At 33.0% G+C, this 16,801-nt stretch overlaps 1 protein-coding gene across 4 annotated transcripts in view; it reads right to left on the bottom strand.

The window, feature by feature from the left end:
- Nucleotides 1-264: 264 nt before the first annotated feature.
- LOC142341024 (sodium-coupled neutral amino acid transporter 7-like) overlaps nt 265-16,801 on the bottom strand; it is a 40,685-nt gene continuing 24,148 nt past the window's right edge. For 3 of the 4 annotated variants that reach the window (XM_075391846.1, XM_075391848.1, XM_075391845.1), the window contains exons 3-5: nt 13,327-13,703; nt 1,697-1,985; nt 265-846 (exon numbers count right to left, since the gene is read on the bottom strand). In XM_075391846.1, the coding sequence (XP_075247961.1) occupies nt 359-846; nt 1,697-1,985; nt 13,327-13,703 (1,154 nt within the window). In that variant the 3' untranslated portion in view covers nt 265-358. The remainder of the gene's footprint in view (nt 847-1,696; nt 1,986-13,326; nt 13,704-16,801) is intronic. The other variant, XM_075391847.1, reaches the window with a different exon arrangement.

Here is a 16,801-nt window from a genome sequence, read left to right as displayed (position 1 = left end):
TAAAAACCGGACAATTTACAAAATTTCACCGCTAAAAAACCACAAATCCCACGAAGTTTATCGCTTTCAAGGCATCTATTGCTAAAAGATGCGGGCGATTCGCTGTGAGAAATGTATATTTTTTTAACCGCTAGTCGCCGCAGTTCTTGCATTATTATTTCGACGAAACCTCGACCTGGGTGAATTTTGGCTTTCATTGCTTCACCTATTTCCTAATTAGTAGTATTTATGGCTCGTGATTTCGGACTCATTTTTCATTAAAGATTTTTTTTCACATTTTTCACTTTCAATAAGTTGGTTCACAATTATATCGGATATATTTAGAAATTACATCATTTGCAGAAGCTTACTCTAAAAGTTAATCTACTATTAAGATGTAGACAGCTGAAACAATCGCACATACAAGAACAAATGCAAATGCCAAAAGTATAACAACACCCATTATTAGGTTCAAAATACCACTGTCACAATCAGTTCTTTGTTTCGGATATTCAGACTCGCTATCAGAGTTCTCGGATCGCAGTCGTGACGAACCCTCTTTTCTTTTATCTCTGGAGTGTTTAAACTTGGCAACAAGACACAAACCAGGCAACCCAAAAGTCGTAAAGCAGATAAAAATCCCAGCAAAGTTTCCGACGTCTTTGAATCCGTGAATGAAGGAAGCGGGGATGATAACGCAAATCATTATTGCTATAGTTTCAATGTGCCTTCTAACAGTCCAAGTTCGTTCGCCTTCTTCAAAATCGAGTTGTTTCATTTTGCGGTAGACACTGTCGCAGTAATACCTGCTCATGTAAAACCTCTCCACGAAAGAGGCCAGCACCGACATCATCATAGCCACTCTTGCTGAAAAGGAAAAACAAGGTTGCAATAAAAATATCAATTCAGAGTAGCCTTATGAAAAACTGCCCGTGTAGACATTCTAATGTATATTTGACAAATAACACAAAATTCATAACTCGAACTGGGTCGAACTGGCACATTTGAGAATATGGGAATTAACTATAGTAACTAACAAGACTATTAAGGGATTACATGACAAAATACCCAATGCCAAAATACGCCATGTGCTGCGTGCTGCCCCATCCATTAAATCTTTGTCCTGACACCAACATTGCGTTATGTGGTTGATTGCTTTGACATTTGCTAGGGATTCGTACAACCTTAATTAACGCAGCCATATATGCATTTGACTCCGCCCGCTGCGCCATAATTTCTTGCTACCCGCACCAACCAAGCCCTCAGGTCGAGCTGCCGATCGGAATGACCCATGATTTATATCAAATTGAGGGTACGCTGGGTCATTCTCAAAGGAAAATTAGGGTCTGGTTTGATGTACGAGCCAACTTCAGTCAGGTCTCGGGGTTTGATTAGAAGTTAATTTAGTCTGTACAGTTTAATCAGAGGTCATTTCGTTCATTCTGACAATGTTCCGATGAGAAACAAACTTAAGTCTGGTCAGAAGTTATTTCAATCTTCTGTGCTTCTTCCCTCCTCAGAACATATACATTTGTACATATATATTTGAACATATATATATATATATATATATATATATATATATATATATATATATATATATATATATATATATATATATATATATATATATATATATATATATATATATATATATATATCTGTGTGTGTGTGTGAGTGTGTGTGTTTGTATGGTATAGGCAAATAACAAGTTTACCGATGCTTGCGTTTGCACTTTTTGGGTTACAGTTGAGCAGGAAATCGTCCTGAACTGCATCGCCGAATGCCTCGTAGCCCATCACACCCACCAACACAAAAGCTGAAATTGAAAATGTAAACAAGCCCGCAATGACCTTGTACCAGTGACGCTTTTGTCTCGTTTCACCCACTGAGTCGTAGCATATGATGCTCATCTCATGTGCTGCCAAGCCCAGCATCACAATAGGCACTGCTCCCACAAAATCCAAAAATGAAGTCTCATTTTTAGGTACTACCAGCTCTTTTCTCTGAAGCAAGCATTCATCGTGAAAAAGATTGTGTAAGTTTTTGTATTATAGTCAGCCGGTCACTATCGACACAAGTGCTGAAAATATGTAAGAAAGGTGCTGAGAAGCTGCTGAAATTTTGTAAGAGAAGTGTTGAAATTATGTCAGAAAGGCGCTGAATCCACTGGAATTGAAAATTTCATAAGTGCCGAAGCTATGCTAGAAAGTTGCTGAATCAAATGCTGATTTTATGTAAGAAATCTGCTAAAATGTGCTGAAATATTTTTTCAGCGGATTCAGCACCTATTTCTCGATTTTCAGCGCAATGAGCACAAATTATACATAACTTCCGCACATTCAGCGGATTTCTTACAAAAATATCCGCTTACAGCTGCTGAAGCCTCGACCCGAAGATTAGAATTTAGACATTTTCCAAATACGGATCATTACCGTGCAGATGGCAAGTTGATTTTGTCCCCAGAATATGAGAGCATAATTTCCCTCTAATTATTGTAAGATTTCCTTTCGTATGTTGAAAAGCGTTTTCTGTTTTTTTTCCGCGGAAAACGTGTAGTTTACGAATCCCTTTGTGATACTCTCAGCTTTTTGGAACTTTAGCCGCTACTTTTTTGGCCGTTCTATAAACTTGGAATACAAAGTGTTCGCAAGAAAACTTCTAAGGACCTCAATTTTGACGAAAATTGAACCCTAAACTATCTCATATGTTCCGCAGTTTTCATTTTGTAATAATGCAGACAACACGTTTCAATAGCAATTATAGTGACAAAATAAAAGTAACAGAAGATTTTGAATTGCCATTATGTCTCCTTGAGCAAATCAAAAGTATGAAATTAACAACACTGATTTTCTGAAGTTTTTAATGCGTCTTTTCGTACACTTCAAAAGTAAAAAAAATCACATTGGCGCGGCAGACTTTGCTCGACTCTGAGCCAAAAGACCAAAAAAATTATACAGAAAATTGGTCTTTCTGAACAAGCCTTGTTCATTGGCAAAATTGATCAGTTGTTGTCATTTTTGTTCTCTAACGTTGTTCTAACAAAACTCTATCCGAGGACCAAGTCATATAGATTCAATTTATGAAATTCATTTTTTTCTACGGGACTCAATTTCGCAAGGAAACGGCGTGGAAGCCTGAAAGATTAAATTCTATTCACTAAAAATAAAGAATATAAGCGATTGCGCTTCACTTTCATAGCATTTATGTTATATGCAATTTGTCATTGATCTGCTATTATTATGATTATGGGAAAACACAGCATAAAAAGACCCTAAAAATGGAAAACGTCAAAAAAAAACTAAAGTTAGAATTCATAAAGATGCGTCGTCTCAACGACAAAAACCATTTCCTAATACGAAAAAATTTCAGGCTACATTAAAATTTCTTGGAAAAAATTGGACCTCTTTCTTTAGTCAGATCAGACTTAAGGATTGCAAAAATAAGATCGAAGTTGGCATATCTCAAAAAAACCATTATTTTTTTATAACAAAGTTTGAAAACCGTAAGTCATAACAACCGTAAGCTTTCAACTCAAAAAATCTAATTAGTTTTACTTTTTATCGCTTAGGAAACCAAACCAATGTTACATGTTTTTAGTGAAACTAAGTCAGAAGGCAACATATAACCACTTTAAACATGCAGAACTCAACATTTCGCAAAAATTTTATTTGTTGAAGCCGAGAAACCATACGTTTTTCGCTTAAAATAATAGGTATGTTCCCTGAAATTTCTTTCAACTTTTCAATGAATGAGGTTAGATTTGAAATATTTTGGGTCTGTAATTAACTTTAAAAAGCAAAAAAGGGCAATGGTCTAATTTCCTCAACTAGACAAAAACTGAACTTGCATGTGCTGCTTTTCCATCCAAAAAAACGTTGTACTAAATGCTATAAAATCAATTAACTTGAACGAAAAATGTTTATATCAAAAACTTATGACGAATTTTGGATACTCAGCAAGTTAAACTACAAAAACTACTTTCTCGATTTTCAGCGCAATGAGCACAAATTATACATAACTTCCGCACATTCAGCGGATTTCTTACAAAAATATCCGCTTACAGCTGCTGAAGCCTCGACCCGAAGATTAGAATTTAGACATTTTCCAAATACGGATCATTACCGTGCAGATGGCAAGTTGATTTTGTCCCCAGAATATGAGAGCATAATTTCCCTCTAATTATTGTAAGATTTCCTTTCGTATGTTGAAAAGCGTTTTCTGTTTTTTTTTCCGCGGAAAACGTGTAGTTTACGAATCCCTTTGTGATACTCTCAGCTTTTTGGAACTTTAGCCGCTACTTTTTTGGCCGTTCTATAAACTTGGAATACAAAGTGTTCGCAAGAAAACTTCTAAGGACCTCAATTTTGACGAAAATTGAACCCTAAACTATCTCATATGTTCCGCAGTTTTCATTTTGTAATAATGCAGACAACACGTTTCAATAGCAATTATAGTGACAAAATAAAAGTAACAGAAGATTTTGAATTGCCATTATGTCTCCTTGAGCAAATCAAAAGTATGAAATTAACAACACTGATTTTCTGAAGTTTTTAATGCGTCTTTTCGTACACTTCAAAAGTAAAAAAAATCACATTGGCGCGGCAGACTTTGCTCGACTCTGAGCCAAAAGACCAAAAAAATTATACAGAAAATTGGTCTTTCTGAACAAGCCTTGTTCATTGGCAAAATTGATCAGTTGTTGTCATTTTTGTTCTCTAACGTTGTTCTAACAAAACTCTATCCGAGAACCAAGTCATATAGATTCAATTTATGAAATTCATTTTTTTCTACGGGACTCAATTTCGCAAGGAAACGGCGTGGAAGCCTGAAAGATTAAATTCTATTCACTAAAAATAAAGAATATAAGCGATTGCGCTTCACTTTCATAGCATTTATGTTATATGCAATTTGTCATTGATCTGCTATTATTATGATTATGGGAAAACACAGCATAAAAAGACCCTAAAAATGGAAAACGTCAAAAAAAAACTAAAGTTAGAATTCATAAAGATGCGTCGTCTCAACGACAAAAACCATTTCCTAATACGAAAAAATTTCAGGCTACATTAAAATTTCTTGGAAAAAATTGGACCTCTTTCTTTAGTCAGATCAGACTTAAGGATTGCAAAAATAAGATCGAAGTTGGCATATCTCAAAAAAACCATTATTTTTTTATAACAAAGTTTGAAAACCGTAAGTCATAACAACCGTAAGCTTTCAACTCAAAAAATCTAATTAGTTTTACTTTTTATCGCTTAGGAAACCAAACCAATGTTACATGTTTTTAGTGAAACTAAGTCAGAAGGCAACATATAACCACTTTAAACATGCAGAACTCAACATTTCGCAAAAATTTTATTTGTTGAAGCCGAGAAACCATACGTTTTTCGCTTAAAATAATAGGTATGTTCCCTGAAATTTCTTTCAACTTTTCAATGAATGAGGTTAGATTTGAAATATTTTGGGTCTGTAATTAACTTTAAAAAGCAAAAAAGGGCAATGGTCTAATTTCCTCAACTAGACAAAAACTGAACTTGCATGTGCTGCTTTTCCATCCAAAAAAACGTTGTACTAAATGCTATAAAATCAATTAACTTGAACGAAAAATGTTTATATCAAAAACTTATGACGAATTTTGGATACTCAGCAAGTTAAACTACAAAAACTACTTTCTCGATTTTCAGCGCAATGAGCACAAATTATACATAACTTCCGCACATTCAGCGGATTTCTTACAAAAATATCCGCTTACAGCTGCTGAAGCCTCGACCCGAAGATTAGAATTTAGACATTTTCCAAATACGGATCATTACCGTGCAGATGGCAAGTTGATTTTGTCCCCAGAATATGAGAGCATAATTTCCCTCTAATTATTGTAAGATTTCCTTTCGTATGTTGAAAAGCGTTTTCTGTTTTTTTTTCCGCGGAAAACGTGTAGTTTACGAATCCCTTTGTGATACTCTCAGCTTTTTGGAACTTTAGCCGCTACTTTTTTGGCCGTTCTATAAACTTGGAATACAAAGTGTTCGCAAGAAAACTTCTAAGGACCTCAATTTTGACGAAAATTGAACCCTAAACTATCTCATATGTTCCGCAGTTTTCATTTTGTAATAATGCAGACAACACGTTTCAATAGCAATTATAGTGACAAAATAAAAGTAACAGAAGATTTTGAATTGCCATTATGTCTCCTTGAGCAAATCAAAAGTATGAAATTAACAACACTGATTTTCTGAAGTTTTTAATGCGTCTTTTCGTACACTTCAAAAGTAAAAAAATCACATTGGCGCGGCAGACTTTGCTCGACTCTGAGCCAAAAGACCAAAAAAATTATACAGAAAATTGGTCTTTCTGAACAAGCCTTGTTCATTGGCAAAATTGATCAGTTGTTGTCATTTTTGTTCTCTAACGTTTTTCTAACAAAACTCTATCCGAGGACCAAGTCATATAGATTCAATTTATGAAATTCATTTTTTTCTACGGGAATTAGTACTTGACTAGAATGTCAACAAAATTTTTGCCTTGTATAATTTGCAAAAACAGAACTAACAAAAAATGGAAGTTCAATCAATTTGTTTTGCTAGAAATAGAATTCTGAATTCTTATTGCCGACAAATAATTTCTCCGCTTCTTTTCATTTCCGTGATTTTCATATTTGGAAAAACAGATTGAGTTCAGGAAGGTTTTATTTGGAAAACAAGTGATCCACTCTACTTCAGTTATCAAGTAGAAGAAGGTTATTGTCCGGTTTGAGGCTATTTCAAGTCCCGGTTTCTGATTCTGTTTAATTTAGCTTAAAATTGAGCAAACGCACTCAAAGCGTTATTAGATTATGTAAATGAAACAATAACTAATTAGAGAGCCCATGATAACAGCCATTAAGGATAGTAAGACACAAGACAAAAAAAATTAAACAACCAACAAGAATTACTTTTGACCAAAAACTTCAATTTTTTTTCAAAATCCTAATAAAAAGTCAAAACAGCGTCAGATCTAAAGTAAACAAAAGCAAAAGTGTTGCATTTTACCTAAAAAGATATGAGGACTATCTTTTTTGCGAATATTTAACAAGTAGAAAGAGAACAGAAAGGGCGGAGTCAGAATATAGTATTACATTTTTTCAAAGCAATTCAGTTCAAAGTCATGAAAGCAATTAGCTATCAAACTGAAAACAATCTATGCCTTCAATTATACACTCATACAAAACAATGAGACGTTTCATTATCCAGAAGGTCTCACGACTAAAAAAAATTATATAGATTAGAGGAAAAAACCAAGAACTAATTTCAATTTCGCAAGGAAACGGCGTGGAAGCCTGAAAGATCAAATTCTATTCACTAAAAATAAAGAATATAAGCGATTGCGCTTCACTTTAATAGCATTTATGTTATATGCAATTTGTCATTGATCTGCTATTATTATGATTATGGGAAAACACAGCATAAAAAGACCCTAAAAATGGAAAACGTCAAAAAAAAACTAAAGTTAGAATTCATAAAGATGCGTCGTCTCAACGACAAAAACCATTTCCTAATACGAAAAAATTTCAGGCTACATTAAAATTTCTTGGAAAAAATTGGACCTCTTTCTTTAGTCAGATCAGACTTAAGGATTGCAAAAATAAGATCGAAGTTGGCATATGTCAAAAAAACCATTATTTTTTTATAACAAAGTTTGAAAACCGTAAGTCATAACAACCGTAAGCTTTCAACTCAAAAAATCTAATTAGTTTTACTTTTTATCGCTTAGGAAACCAAACCAATTTTACATGTTTTTAGTGAAACTAAGTCAGAAGGCAACATATAACCACTTTAAACATGCAGAACTCAACATTTCCCAAAAAATTTTATTTGTTGAAGCCGAGAAACCATACGTTTTTCGCTTAAAATATTAGGTATGTTCCCTGAAATTTCTTTCAGCTTTTCAATGAATGAGGTTAGATTTGAAATATTTTGGGTCTGTAATTAACTTTAAAAAGCAAAAAAGGGCAATGGTCTAATTTTCTCAACTAGACAAAAACTGAACTTGCATGTGCTGCTTTTCCATCCAAAAAAACGTTGTACTAAATGCTATAAAATCAATTAACTTGAACGAAAAATGTTTATATCAAAAACTAATAACGAATTTTGGATACTCAGCAAGTTAAACTACAAAAAAGCATTATGTATCAACTGAAAGCATTAGATAAATCGTTTAACAGCTGCCTAATACCCTATAAGAGATTAAATTAAACAGACGCAGTCATTAGACTAGCAAAGAAAATCTTATGTTTAAAAATCTCAAGAAATTATTAAAAATTTACGGAAACAAATTCTCGGAGCCAAAAAACATGAGCTTTCCTCATAAGACACAATATTGTTTTATTAGGCTTTATTGCTTTATAACAGAGCCTAATAATAATGGCGCCCTTAAATGACAAAAAAATTTTGGTAATTGGAAAATTTAACTGGAGAATTTAATCGGTATTTTTTTTGGTAATTGGAAAACATAACTGAAAAAAATCAAAAAATAACCCAGAGTACAGTCCGAATTCGTTTTCATAGCAAAACCAAACGATGAGACCAGATTTTGTTATGCTAATGCTGCTTTGCGTTTGAAAACCGCAATTCCTCTAATACATTTTGAAAGAGTTTTTGGGCTAACAATAACTTTAAAATATCAAAAATAAACAATGCAGTTTCTGCAATTATCAATTAAATTTAGCGAGACCGCAAAATGGTTATTTCCAGAAATTTTTTTAGGAACCGAAGGTACAATTAGCCCATATCTAAGAAAAAAAAAGATTGTGTCTGAGGTTTTTATGTCATCATCATTGGTGAATTTGGACGAAATTGGCCGAGTAGGCATATTTGATGCCACTTTTTGTTTACAAAAAAAAATTTCGAATTTTCAAATTTCGATTTTAAATTTTTTGTAACAAAAAAAAATGTTCAAACAGTAAATCAACTTTCTTGGATCTTCAAGCGGAAAATCTATCGAACTATTGTTAACAATTGTATCATTATTCATTAAAAAGGATCAAAATTTAGGCAAAAACTACGGAAAAAAAGGAACAAAAAAACGCAGTTTAGGCTAAGTGAGTCATAACTGCCCATGATACATGTTTTTAAGAAAGCCTGGACAGCAGAGGACTGTGTTAAATCTTGACACTATTGATCCTACTCACTATAATTGTTGTTATAACCCCATCTTGGTTTCCCACAACAACTGCGGTATCTAATTTCCAGGATAGTTAACAACGCGTCAATTAGATTGATATGAAAGAAAGTAAAATGAGTGAGAAAAGAGGTAAAGTCCCTCGCAATTTGAATTGCGGATGTAGGAAAAAATTAGCAGGTTTTTAGCTGCACATATGACGCATCATATGCATGTCTATGAATGAATCGGTTCTCAAGTAATTGCTTAATATATTTGAGGAATAATGTTTTGAGGAGACTTGAAGATTTAACTTTTGGAGAGATGATGTGACATTATTGCTCATGTTTACTATCACTGTTGTTAAACAAGTCTTGGTTTCCCACAACAACTACTGTACTACGATAGTTAACAACGCGTCAATTAGATTGATGCGAATCAAAACCAAATGTGTGAACAAAAGAAACAAAGTCCATCGCAATTTGAAATGAAGATATAGAGAAAAAAATTGCATGTTTATGACGATCAATATTACGCTTCATAGATACGTCTAAGAATGAGTTGGTTATCAAGTAAACACTTAATAAATTTGAGCAATAGTGCTTTGAAGCTGCTTGAAGATTTAGCTTTTAGATTTGGATGATTTCATGATTAAACAATCTATTTGTCGCAACTGACAGCTCTGGTGTGAAGTAAAAAATTGTTACGAATTTTCGTTACGGCTCTCCACAGAACCTCACAACTACAAAAGTCTAATGTTCGGAGGTTTTCAAATGGATCCCTCTATTAATCAATTGAAGTTCATTAGAATATTCATTGGAAATGCTTAAAATGATATAAGGCTTAAAAATTTGAAATAAAAAACAGAAGTGTGTGCGAGTAACTGGCACACTTGTCCACGGTAAAAATTTTCCATGTCGGTTAATTGCATAAATAAAGAGAGTAAGAGACAAGACAAACAAAAAAGCAAATGAAATAAAGAGCATTACATACGCCCAAAAATCAATGTCTATCCTTTTTATACAAAAACTCAAAACAGAAAGTCACAATAGTGTAAGCTAAAAGTCAAAATGAAGCTAAAGCAAATGGAATGCATGTCACCAAAAAAATATGGAACCATAGAGAATAATTATTATTTAGACGGAGAACAGAAAGGGGAAGGTCAGAACATAATTTTCACATTTTCAAATCCGCTAAATTCAAAGTCCTCAAAGCAATTAGATATCAACTGAAATCCTTTAATGGCGCCAGCAATACCTCTATGCAAACGCATTGCTGCTATTTTGTGTCCAGAATGTCACAAAGTAACAAAAAGAACAAATAGGGGCAAAATTCAAGTAATCAAATCAATTTTTCGAGGAAACGGTGTCGAAGCCTATAAGATCAAATTCCATCCAGTAAAAAACTGATGTAAGCAATTGCAGCCTTTTTTTGATCAAATTTATTTGACACGCAAACTTTCATTAATATGCCGCTGATATGATGATGGCAAAAGACATCAAAAGAGAGCCTGAAAAAAGAAAATGTCCAAAAAAAACATTTCTGACAAACGCGCCGTATCAACGCCAATAAACATTTATTTAATTAAAAAAACAACAATTGAGACTCTTCTCTTTTCAGTGAGGTTACGCTTAAATATTATGAAAATAATATTGAAATTGGTATTTTTCACAAAAAGAATAATTTTTTTTTGAAATCATTGCATTTTAAAAAACCGTAAATAATAACAAATTTAGTTAATCAACTAAAAGATTGTGAGCGCTTTAACGTGTTACTGCTGAGTGAATCAATTATGTATGTCCTTGAAGAGACTGTGTCAAAAGAGTACATATTAACACTTAATACAGACAGAACAACATATTGGGAACATTTTTTTATTAAAACGGCGTTGAAGCCAAAAAACCATATGCTTAACGAGAGCAATTAATGTTGAATTGCTGGCTTCCTTTATAAATGTAAAATTGATCTGCCGGTAGATGATCCTTGAATTGAAATCATTCTGGTCTATTACTAACGTTAAAAAAACAAAAGGGCAAACACAAAAAAAAACATATTTAGCGACCCATTGAAATCTAAAAAATTTAGATTAAAAGATTCCACAACTAAACCGAAATTGATATTGCTTCTGTTGCTTCTCTTTTAAAACAAAAATTGTACCAATGTTTACCGAAGAAGTTATATTCACCAAAAATTCAATATATCAAAAATTAATAATAAATTTTGAATACTTCATGGGAATCATAACTCCAAAAAGCATTATGGATCAACTAAAAGCATGAGATTTTATTTTTAATAGCTGTTTAATACAAATCTACAAATTTGATAGATTAGACGCAGTCATTAGACTACAAAAAGAACATCAAATGCTTGAAAATCTCAAAGTTTCTTTAAAAATATGCAAAAGCAGTTTGTCAGAGTCATAAAAACTATTAGCCTTACTCACAGCAGAGAAAATTATTTCACTAGACCTTATTGGATTATAAGAAGACTTCTTTTTAGTTGCACTTTTAGATAAACAAAGACGTTTTAGAATTTTGGGATGAAATGTTTGCAAAAAATATTTTTCAAAAAGAGATCCAAAATTCAATCCGAATCCTTTCTCATGGCGACAATCAACGAAGTGAACAGAAAGAGTCTTACTGTTTTGCTTTTGAAAAACGCAATTGTTTTAAAAAATTTTCAAAGAGTATCTGGGCAAACGAAGATCTGATACTATCAAAAATAAACTATTCAATTTTTGCAATTGTCGGTTTAATTTACCGAAAGACATCAAATAAGTTGTTTCCAGAATTTTCCGATCTTTTTGGTACAATATCCTATATCTGAGTAAGGAAAGATTGTGTCTGCAGTTTTCATGTCAAAATCATTGATCAAACAGGTCAAAGGGATTCAGACAGTTCGTCAACTCTCTTCGATCTTCAAACAGGAAACCTATGAAACTATTGTTAACAATTTTATCATATTATATCAAAAGTGATCCAAATTTAAGCAAAAATTACGAAAAATGTGAACAAAAACAACGGAATATAAGAAAACTTTCACAAATGTTTAATCCTCCGTAACTCCTTGGAAAAAGCGAATTTCAAAAAAAAATTAAACTCTGGGCTTGACAAGCTTTCTAATGACACCACCCACGATCTTGTAAGCGGCATATATTGATCGGCGAAAATTGACCCAACAAAAAAAAGCAGTTGAGTATATAGAACCTCTTCCACTAAATGTGGTCGGAACAAACAGTGCAATTCTATCGACTCGAAAAAGTAATTGCATTATGCTTGAATGTTTTAAGTGATGTAAATGTGTATGTGCGTTTGTGTGAGTATATATATATATATATATATATATATATATATATAGATGTGTGTGTGTGTGAGTGTGTGCGTGCGTCTGAACACAAATGAGATTATAAGACGCTAATTCAGTCAATGTAGGTAATTACTGTTCATGAAGCCTGTTTTTAAGCCAGCGTGGACAAGAGACGACAGTGGTAAAATGTTGACACTGTTGTTCTTGCTCACTATCACTGTTGTTATAACCCCGTCTTGGTTTCCCACAACAACTGCAGTATCTAATTTCCAAGATAGTTAACAACGCGTCAATTAGATTGATATGAAAGAAAGTAAAATGCGTGAACAATAGAAGTAAAGTCGCTCGCAATTTGAATTGCGTATATAGGAAACAATCAGCATGTTTTAGCTACCCATATGACGCATCATAGGTATGTCTAAGAATGAATCGGTTCTCGAGTAATTGCTTAATATATTTGAGCAATAAAATTTTGAGGCTACCTGAAGATTTAAATTCTGGAGAGATAATTTGCATGGTTAAGTTATTAATTTGTCCCCATGGGCAACATTAACATGAAGTAGAAATATGTTACAACCTTTTGTTACTGTTCTCCACAGAACCTCACGATTACAAAATCTAATATTTGCACCGTAATGTAGAAATTCAATTAGATCCTGCAAATAGTCAATTGTAGTTCTATATATTTTAGTGTTCATTAAAATTGCCGAAATTCTTATTAGATTTCAAAATTTTAAACGAAATGCGGAAGGATGCGCGGGTTATTAGCGCATTTGTCGACGGTAATATTTTGTAATTATCATATTATAAGGCTATCTTTTATGTAAAAAAAAAGATTTAGTCGATTATTTTGATTGTAAAGATCGATTACAAAATATTTTAAAAGAGCAGTTATTAACTTACCTCCTCGCCACGTCGTTCATCTGCGTAGATAAATATTGTCAGAATAATAATTGAAATTGAGCTAATCAATGTCAGGATACCAGGAATTTGAAGCATGTTGATCTTTTTGGGAACAAGAAAAGGAGCTGCAAGAATAGCACATGCAAGGACGCTTAAAAATCTGTAAAATTGAGCTCTTTCTTCGTATAAACTGTCACCAAAAAATATTTCAAACAAAATTGCAAATTGATCAGCGAAGAACGTGATTGAAACCAACAAAATTGTGTAAGTTTTGAGAATAAACCCAGCCATGTAGATATGAGATATAGTTTTTGATTTCACAACTCTCTCCAATAACTCAAACGCAAATCGGCTCCCTGTTTCTTCAGCCAGATTCACTAAAACAACCAGTCAAAAATAAGAATTCACGGCAACTTAATTTTAGCAATATGGTGAAAAATTTTCCGCTGAAAAAACCTTACGTCCTTAACAAGAATTGCAATTTTTAGCGGTGAAGTACGACATTCACGGAACTCGCCGTAATTTTTACAAAAAATGGTCTGCTGTCTCTCAATGTTGCATTTTTTCAATTGCACCAGCTCTCAATAACAATTCACCGCCACTAATATCCGCGGTGAATTTTAGAAAGAATTGCTGCCAATGCAGATGAGTTATCAGTTAAGGGCCGCAAGTCAAAGTGGATTGAAGCTCCCGGACTTGAGTCTCAGAGCATTTCAGTACTGAAACATTGTATTCCAATTGTATATCGTTGGCCCAGTACTGTATCAGTGTATCATAAGAGTATCTTCCTACTCATGATGTGCAGTATAAGTCCAATGGATACTTTTTTTCCGAAAATAGACTGCACATTCTTTGTTTCGATTCTCATGATGTTCATAGTAAATTCATGAAAAAAATGAAATTTTGGGCGATGCACTTTTTGAGCATGACAATGAGTTTAGTATCTTAAAACATTGAAAATAACGTTTTAAAGTTAAAAAAAAGTACCCGCCAAAACGGGAAAATACACGCACAGTGACTGAGACTTGCCGATTTTTAGATTTTTATGGTTTTTATTTCAGATTGCAAAGGAAATTTGTATGTCTTGTAGTTTTTATCTTAACGAAAATACAATACTGAGCCGACAATACAATACAGCCAACGATATACAACTAGAATACAATGTTTCAGCACTGAAATGCTCTGAGATTCAAGTCCGGGACACAAATGAGATCGATTTTTCTGTTCTTGCAAAATTTATTTGGCCCTGGTCTGCAAAGTGTAAAACTTATGTATTAAAAAGATTTATGAAAAATAGACGTATGATTCTCGTTAATCATACTAGGATGATATATGATTTCTTAGTAAACATATATGATTTTCCGGTAGTCATAAAAGATCGTACTAGGAATTAGGTTATGGTTTGTTTGACATCATGTATGATCCTTGTATGACTAATAAGAACCGCACTTTCAATGGTTCAAATACCGTCGGGGGAAACATTTTGCTCTCATAAAGAAAAATGAATCTATGCTACATCCCATGAAATAAATTGCCTCGCCTGTCGTTCAAGAGCGATTCTTCCAATATTTGTCGGTTTATGCTTCTTTGTATGAACTCGGTTAATGTTTCTTTGTTTATGTTGCTTTGATCACTATCTTAACCGAGTTGTGCTAATTTTGTTTCTTAAAGAATGAATTCGCTACTCTGCTATAGTGTTTTGTTCGAACAACCTAACTGATTTGCCCTAAAGCAAGTTTGACTTCGAGTGTTCAAAACTGCTTCTGAGTTTTAAAGGTGTTCACTTTTTTATTCAAAGTTTTCAAATACATTTTCCTTCTGTGGTTTCATGTGTAATTAAAACTTAAAACCGGTCAAGTGCTTCTTACGTCTTCGCTTCTGTTTTTAGTGCTTTTTGTTTGTATGTTTCTGATAATTCCAAAATTTTGGTGAACCACGTGGATGTTGTTGTGCATCGTTGGACATGGCAGTGTACCTTTTCCCTAAAGGCTGGACTACGAGATCTTTTCACCGATGGCATCTGTCCGTGAAAGCCATGCCATTGGTGTTTTCAGATGGCAGGCACTAGAGAAGATATCTTCAGTAGCTATACAGAGAGAGAGAGAGAGAGAGAGAGAGAGAGAGCGAGGCGAAAGATGTGAAAAGGAAAATGCAGTGTTTGAAAAGGGCAAAAACTAAAGCATCAAGGACAACAACTAAAATGTTTATTTTTTTAAATAAAATCGTGTAATATATTCTCTTGATCAACAATAATCATAATGAATAAATTTTTGACTTTTCCTAGAGAGTTTTACTTGAATTAGACCAAGTTTTTTGTGTTTGAAAATTTAGATCAAGTGCAAAAGAGGTTTTTTTCATGCTGATGAGACAAAAATAGAATGAAAACCATGCTGTTCAGATCAAAAATCAGAATTAGATAATTATACAAGCTAAATTTATGCAAATATCAGACAATTGATCATTTTGTACAGGCTAAAATTCATAAAAAAGATCAGAGTTATGATCATTATGCACAAGCTAAATTCATAAATTTACTCTGAATTTTACCATGAAATGTCTATTAGATGCCATGACCAGAACTCTTCGCATAATAAAACACAGAATAAAACTAGTATGATTCAGTACTAATTTTTTAAGAGACTCTTATTGGCAAATTGATGGTGTTTTGTTCCATTCTATGCACAAAATAGTTTCCAAATTTGCTCATTCTCAGAGCAAAGATGAACAATTCTGTTCTCATTTCAAGGGGTATTATATTTCAAAAAACACCAACTATCAGAGTCTCCAAATGTTCCTTTATAAATCGAGGACCTCGAAGATTTTCACAGCTTGAAAAATAAAACAAAAATTCTTTATGGCCTGTGTGGAGAAACAGCGGGTTTTTGCATGTATTAGAAAAACATTATTATATTGGAAAACTAAATGCTAACATCAAAAAATAGTCTCGAAATTAACGTTCTTTAGTTGAGAATAGGACGTTTCAAATTGTTGATGCCTAAATATATGTAGGTTTTCATTGATATTTTTTAAAAGACTGTAGCTAAATAAATTACGAAAAAGGACAACGACAAAAATTATTTGTCCTATATCAAATTCGAATTCGGCTGCATTTCTTCAACTTTTGCTTTGGATAGCACAAGTTCTGTCTGTTTTTCACATTCAAGTCAAATTTTGAATAGTTACAAGAAAGTTGTTGTTACTAATGTCTAGTTAGATAAAGAATTAAACAATCCTTAAAACATTACAATCGTTAAAAAATATTTTTAATGGTGAATTTCAATTGATAAATTTTTAGTTTGAGCCATAATTCTCCGAAAATTATTGATATTTTTTTAAATCAAAGGTCAAGGTTATCGAATTGCAAAATTTTCTCGCAATTGTACGTCATCGTTGTTTTTGTTTTCAATTTTTTGCCAAAAGATCCTGACTGATTTAAAATTTTAAAATTTAAAATTGATCAGTCATTTCATGCTGA

This window comes from Convolutriloba macropyga, chromosome 6 (genome assembly GCF_964194025.1).
Source record: "Convolutriloba macropyga chromosome 6, txConMacr16.3, whole genome shotgun sequence".
Classification (NCBI taxonomy): Eukaryota; Metazoa; Xenacoelomorpha; order Acoela; family Convolutidae; genus Convolutriloba; species Convolutriloba macropyga.
This window is presented reverse-complemented; position numbering and strand designations above follow the sequence as displayed.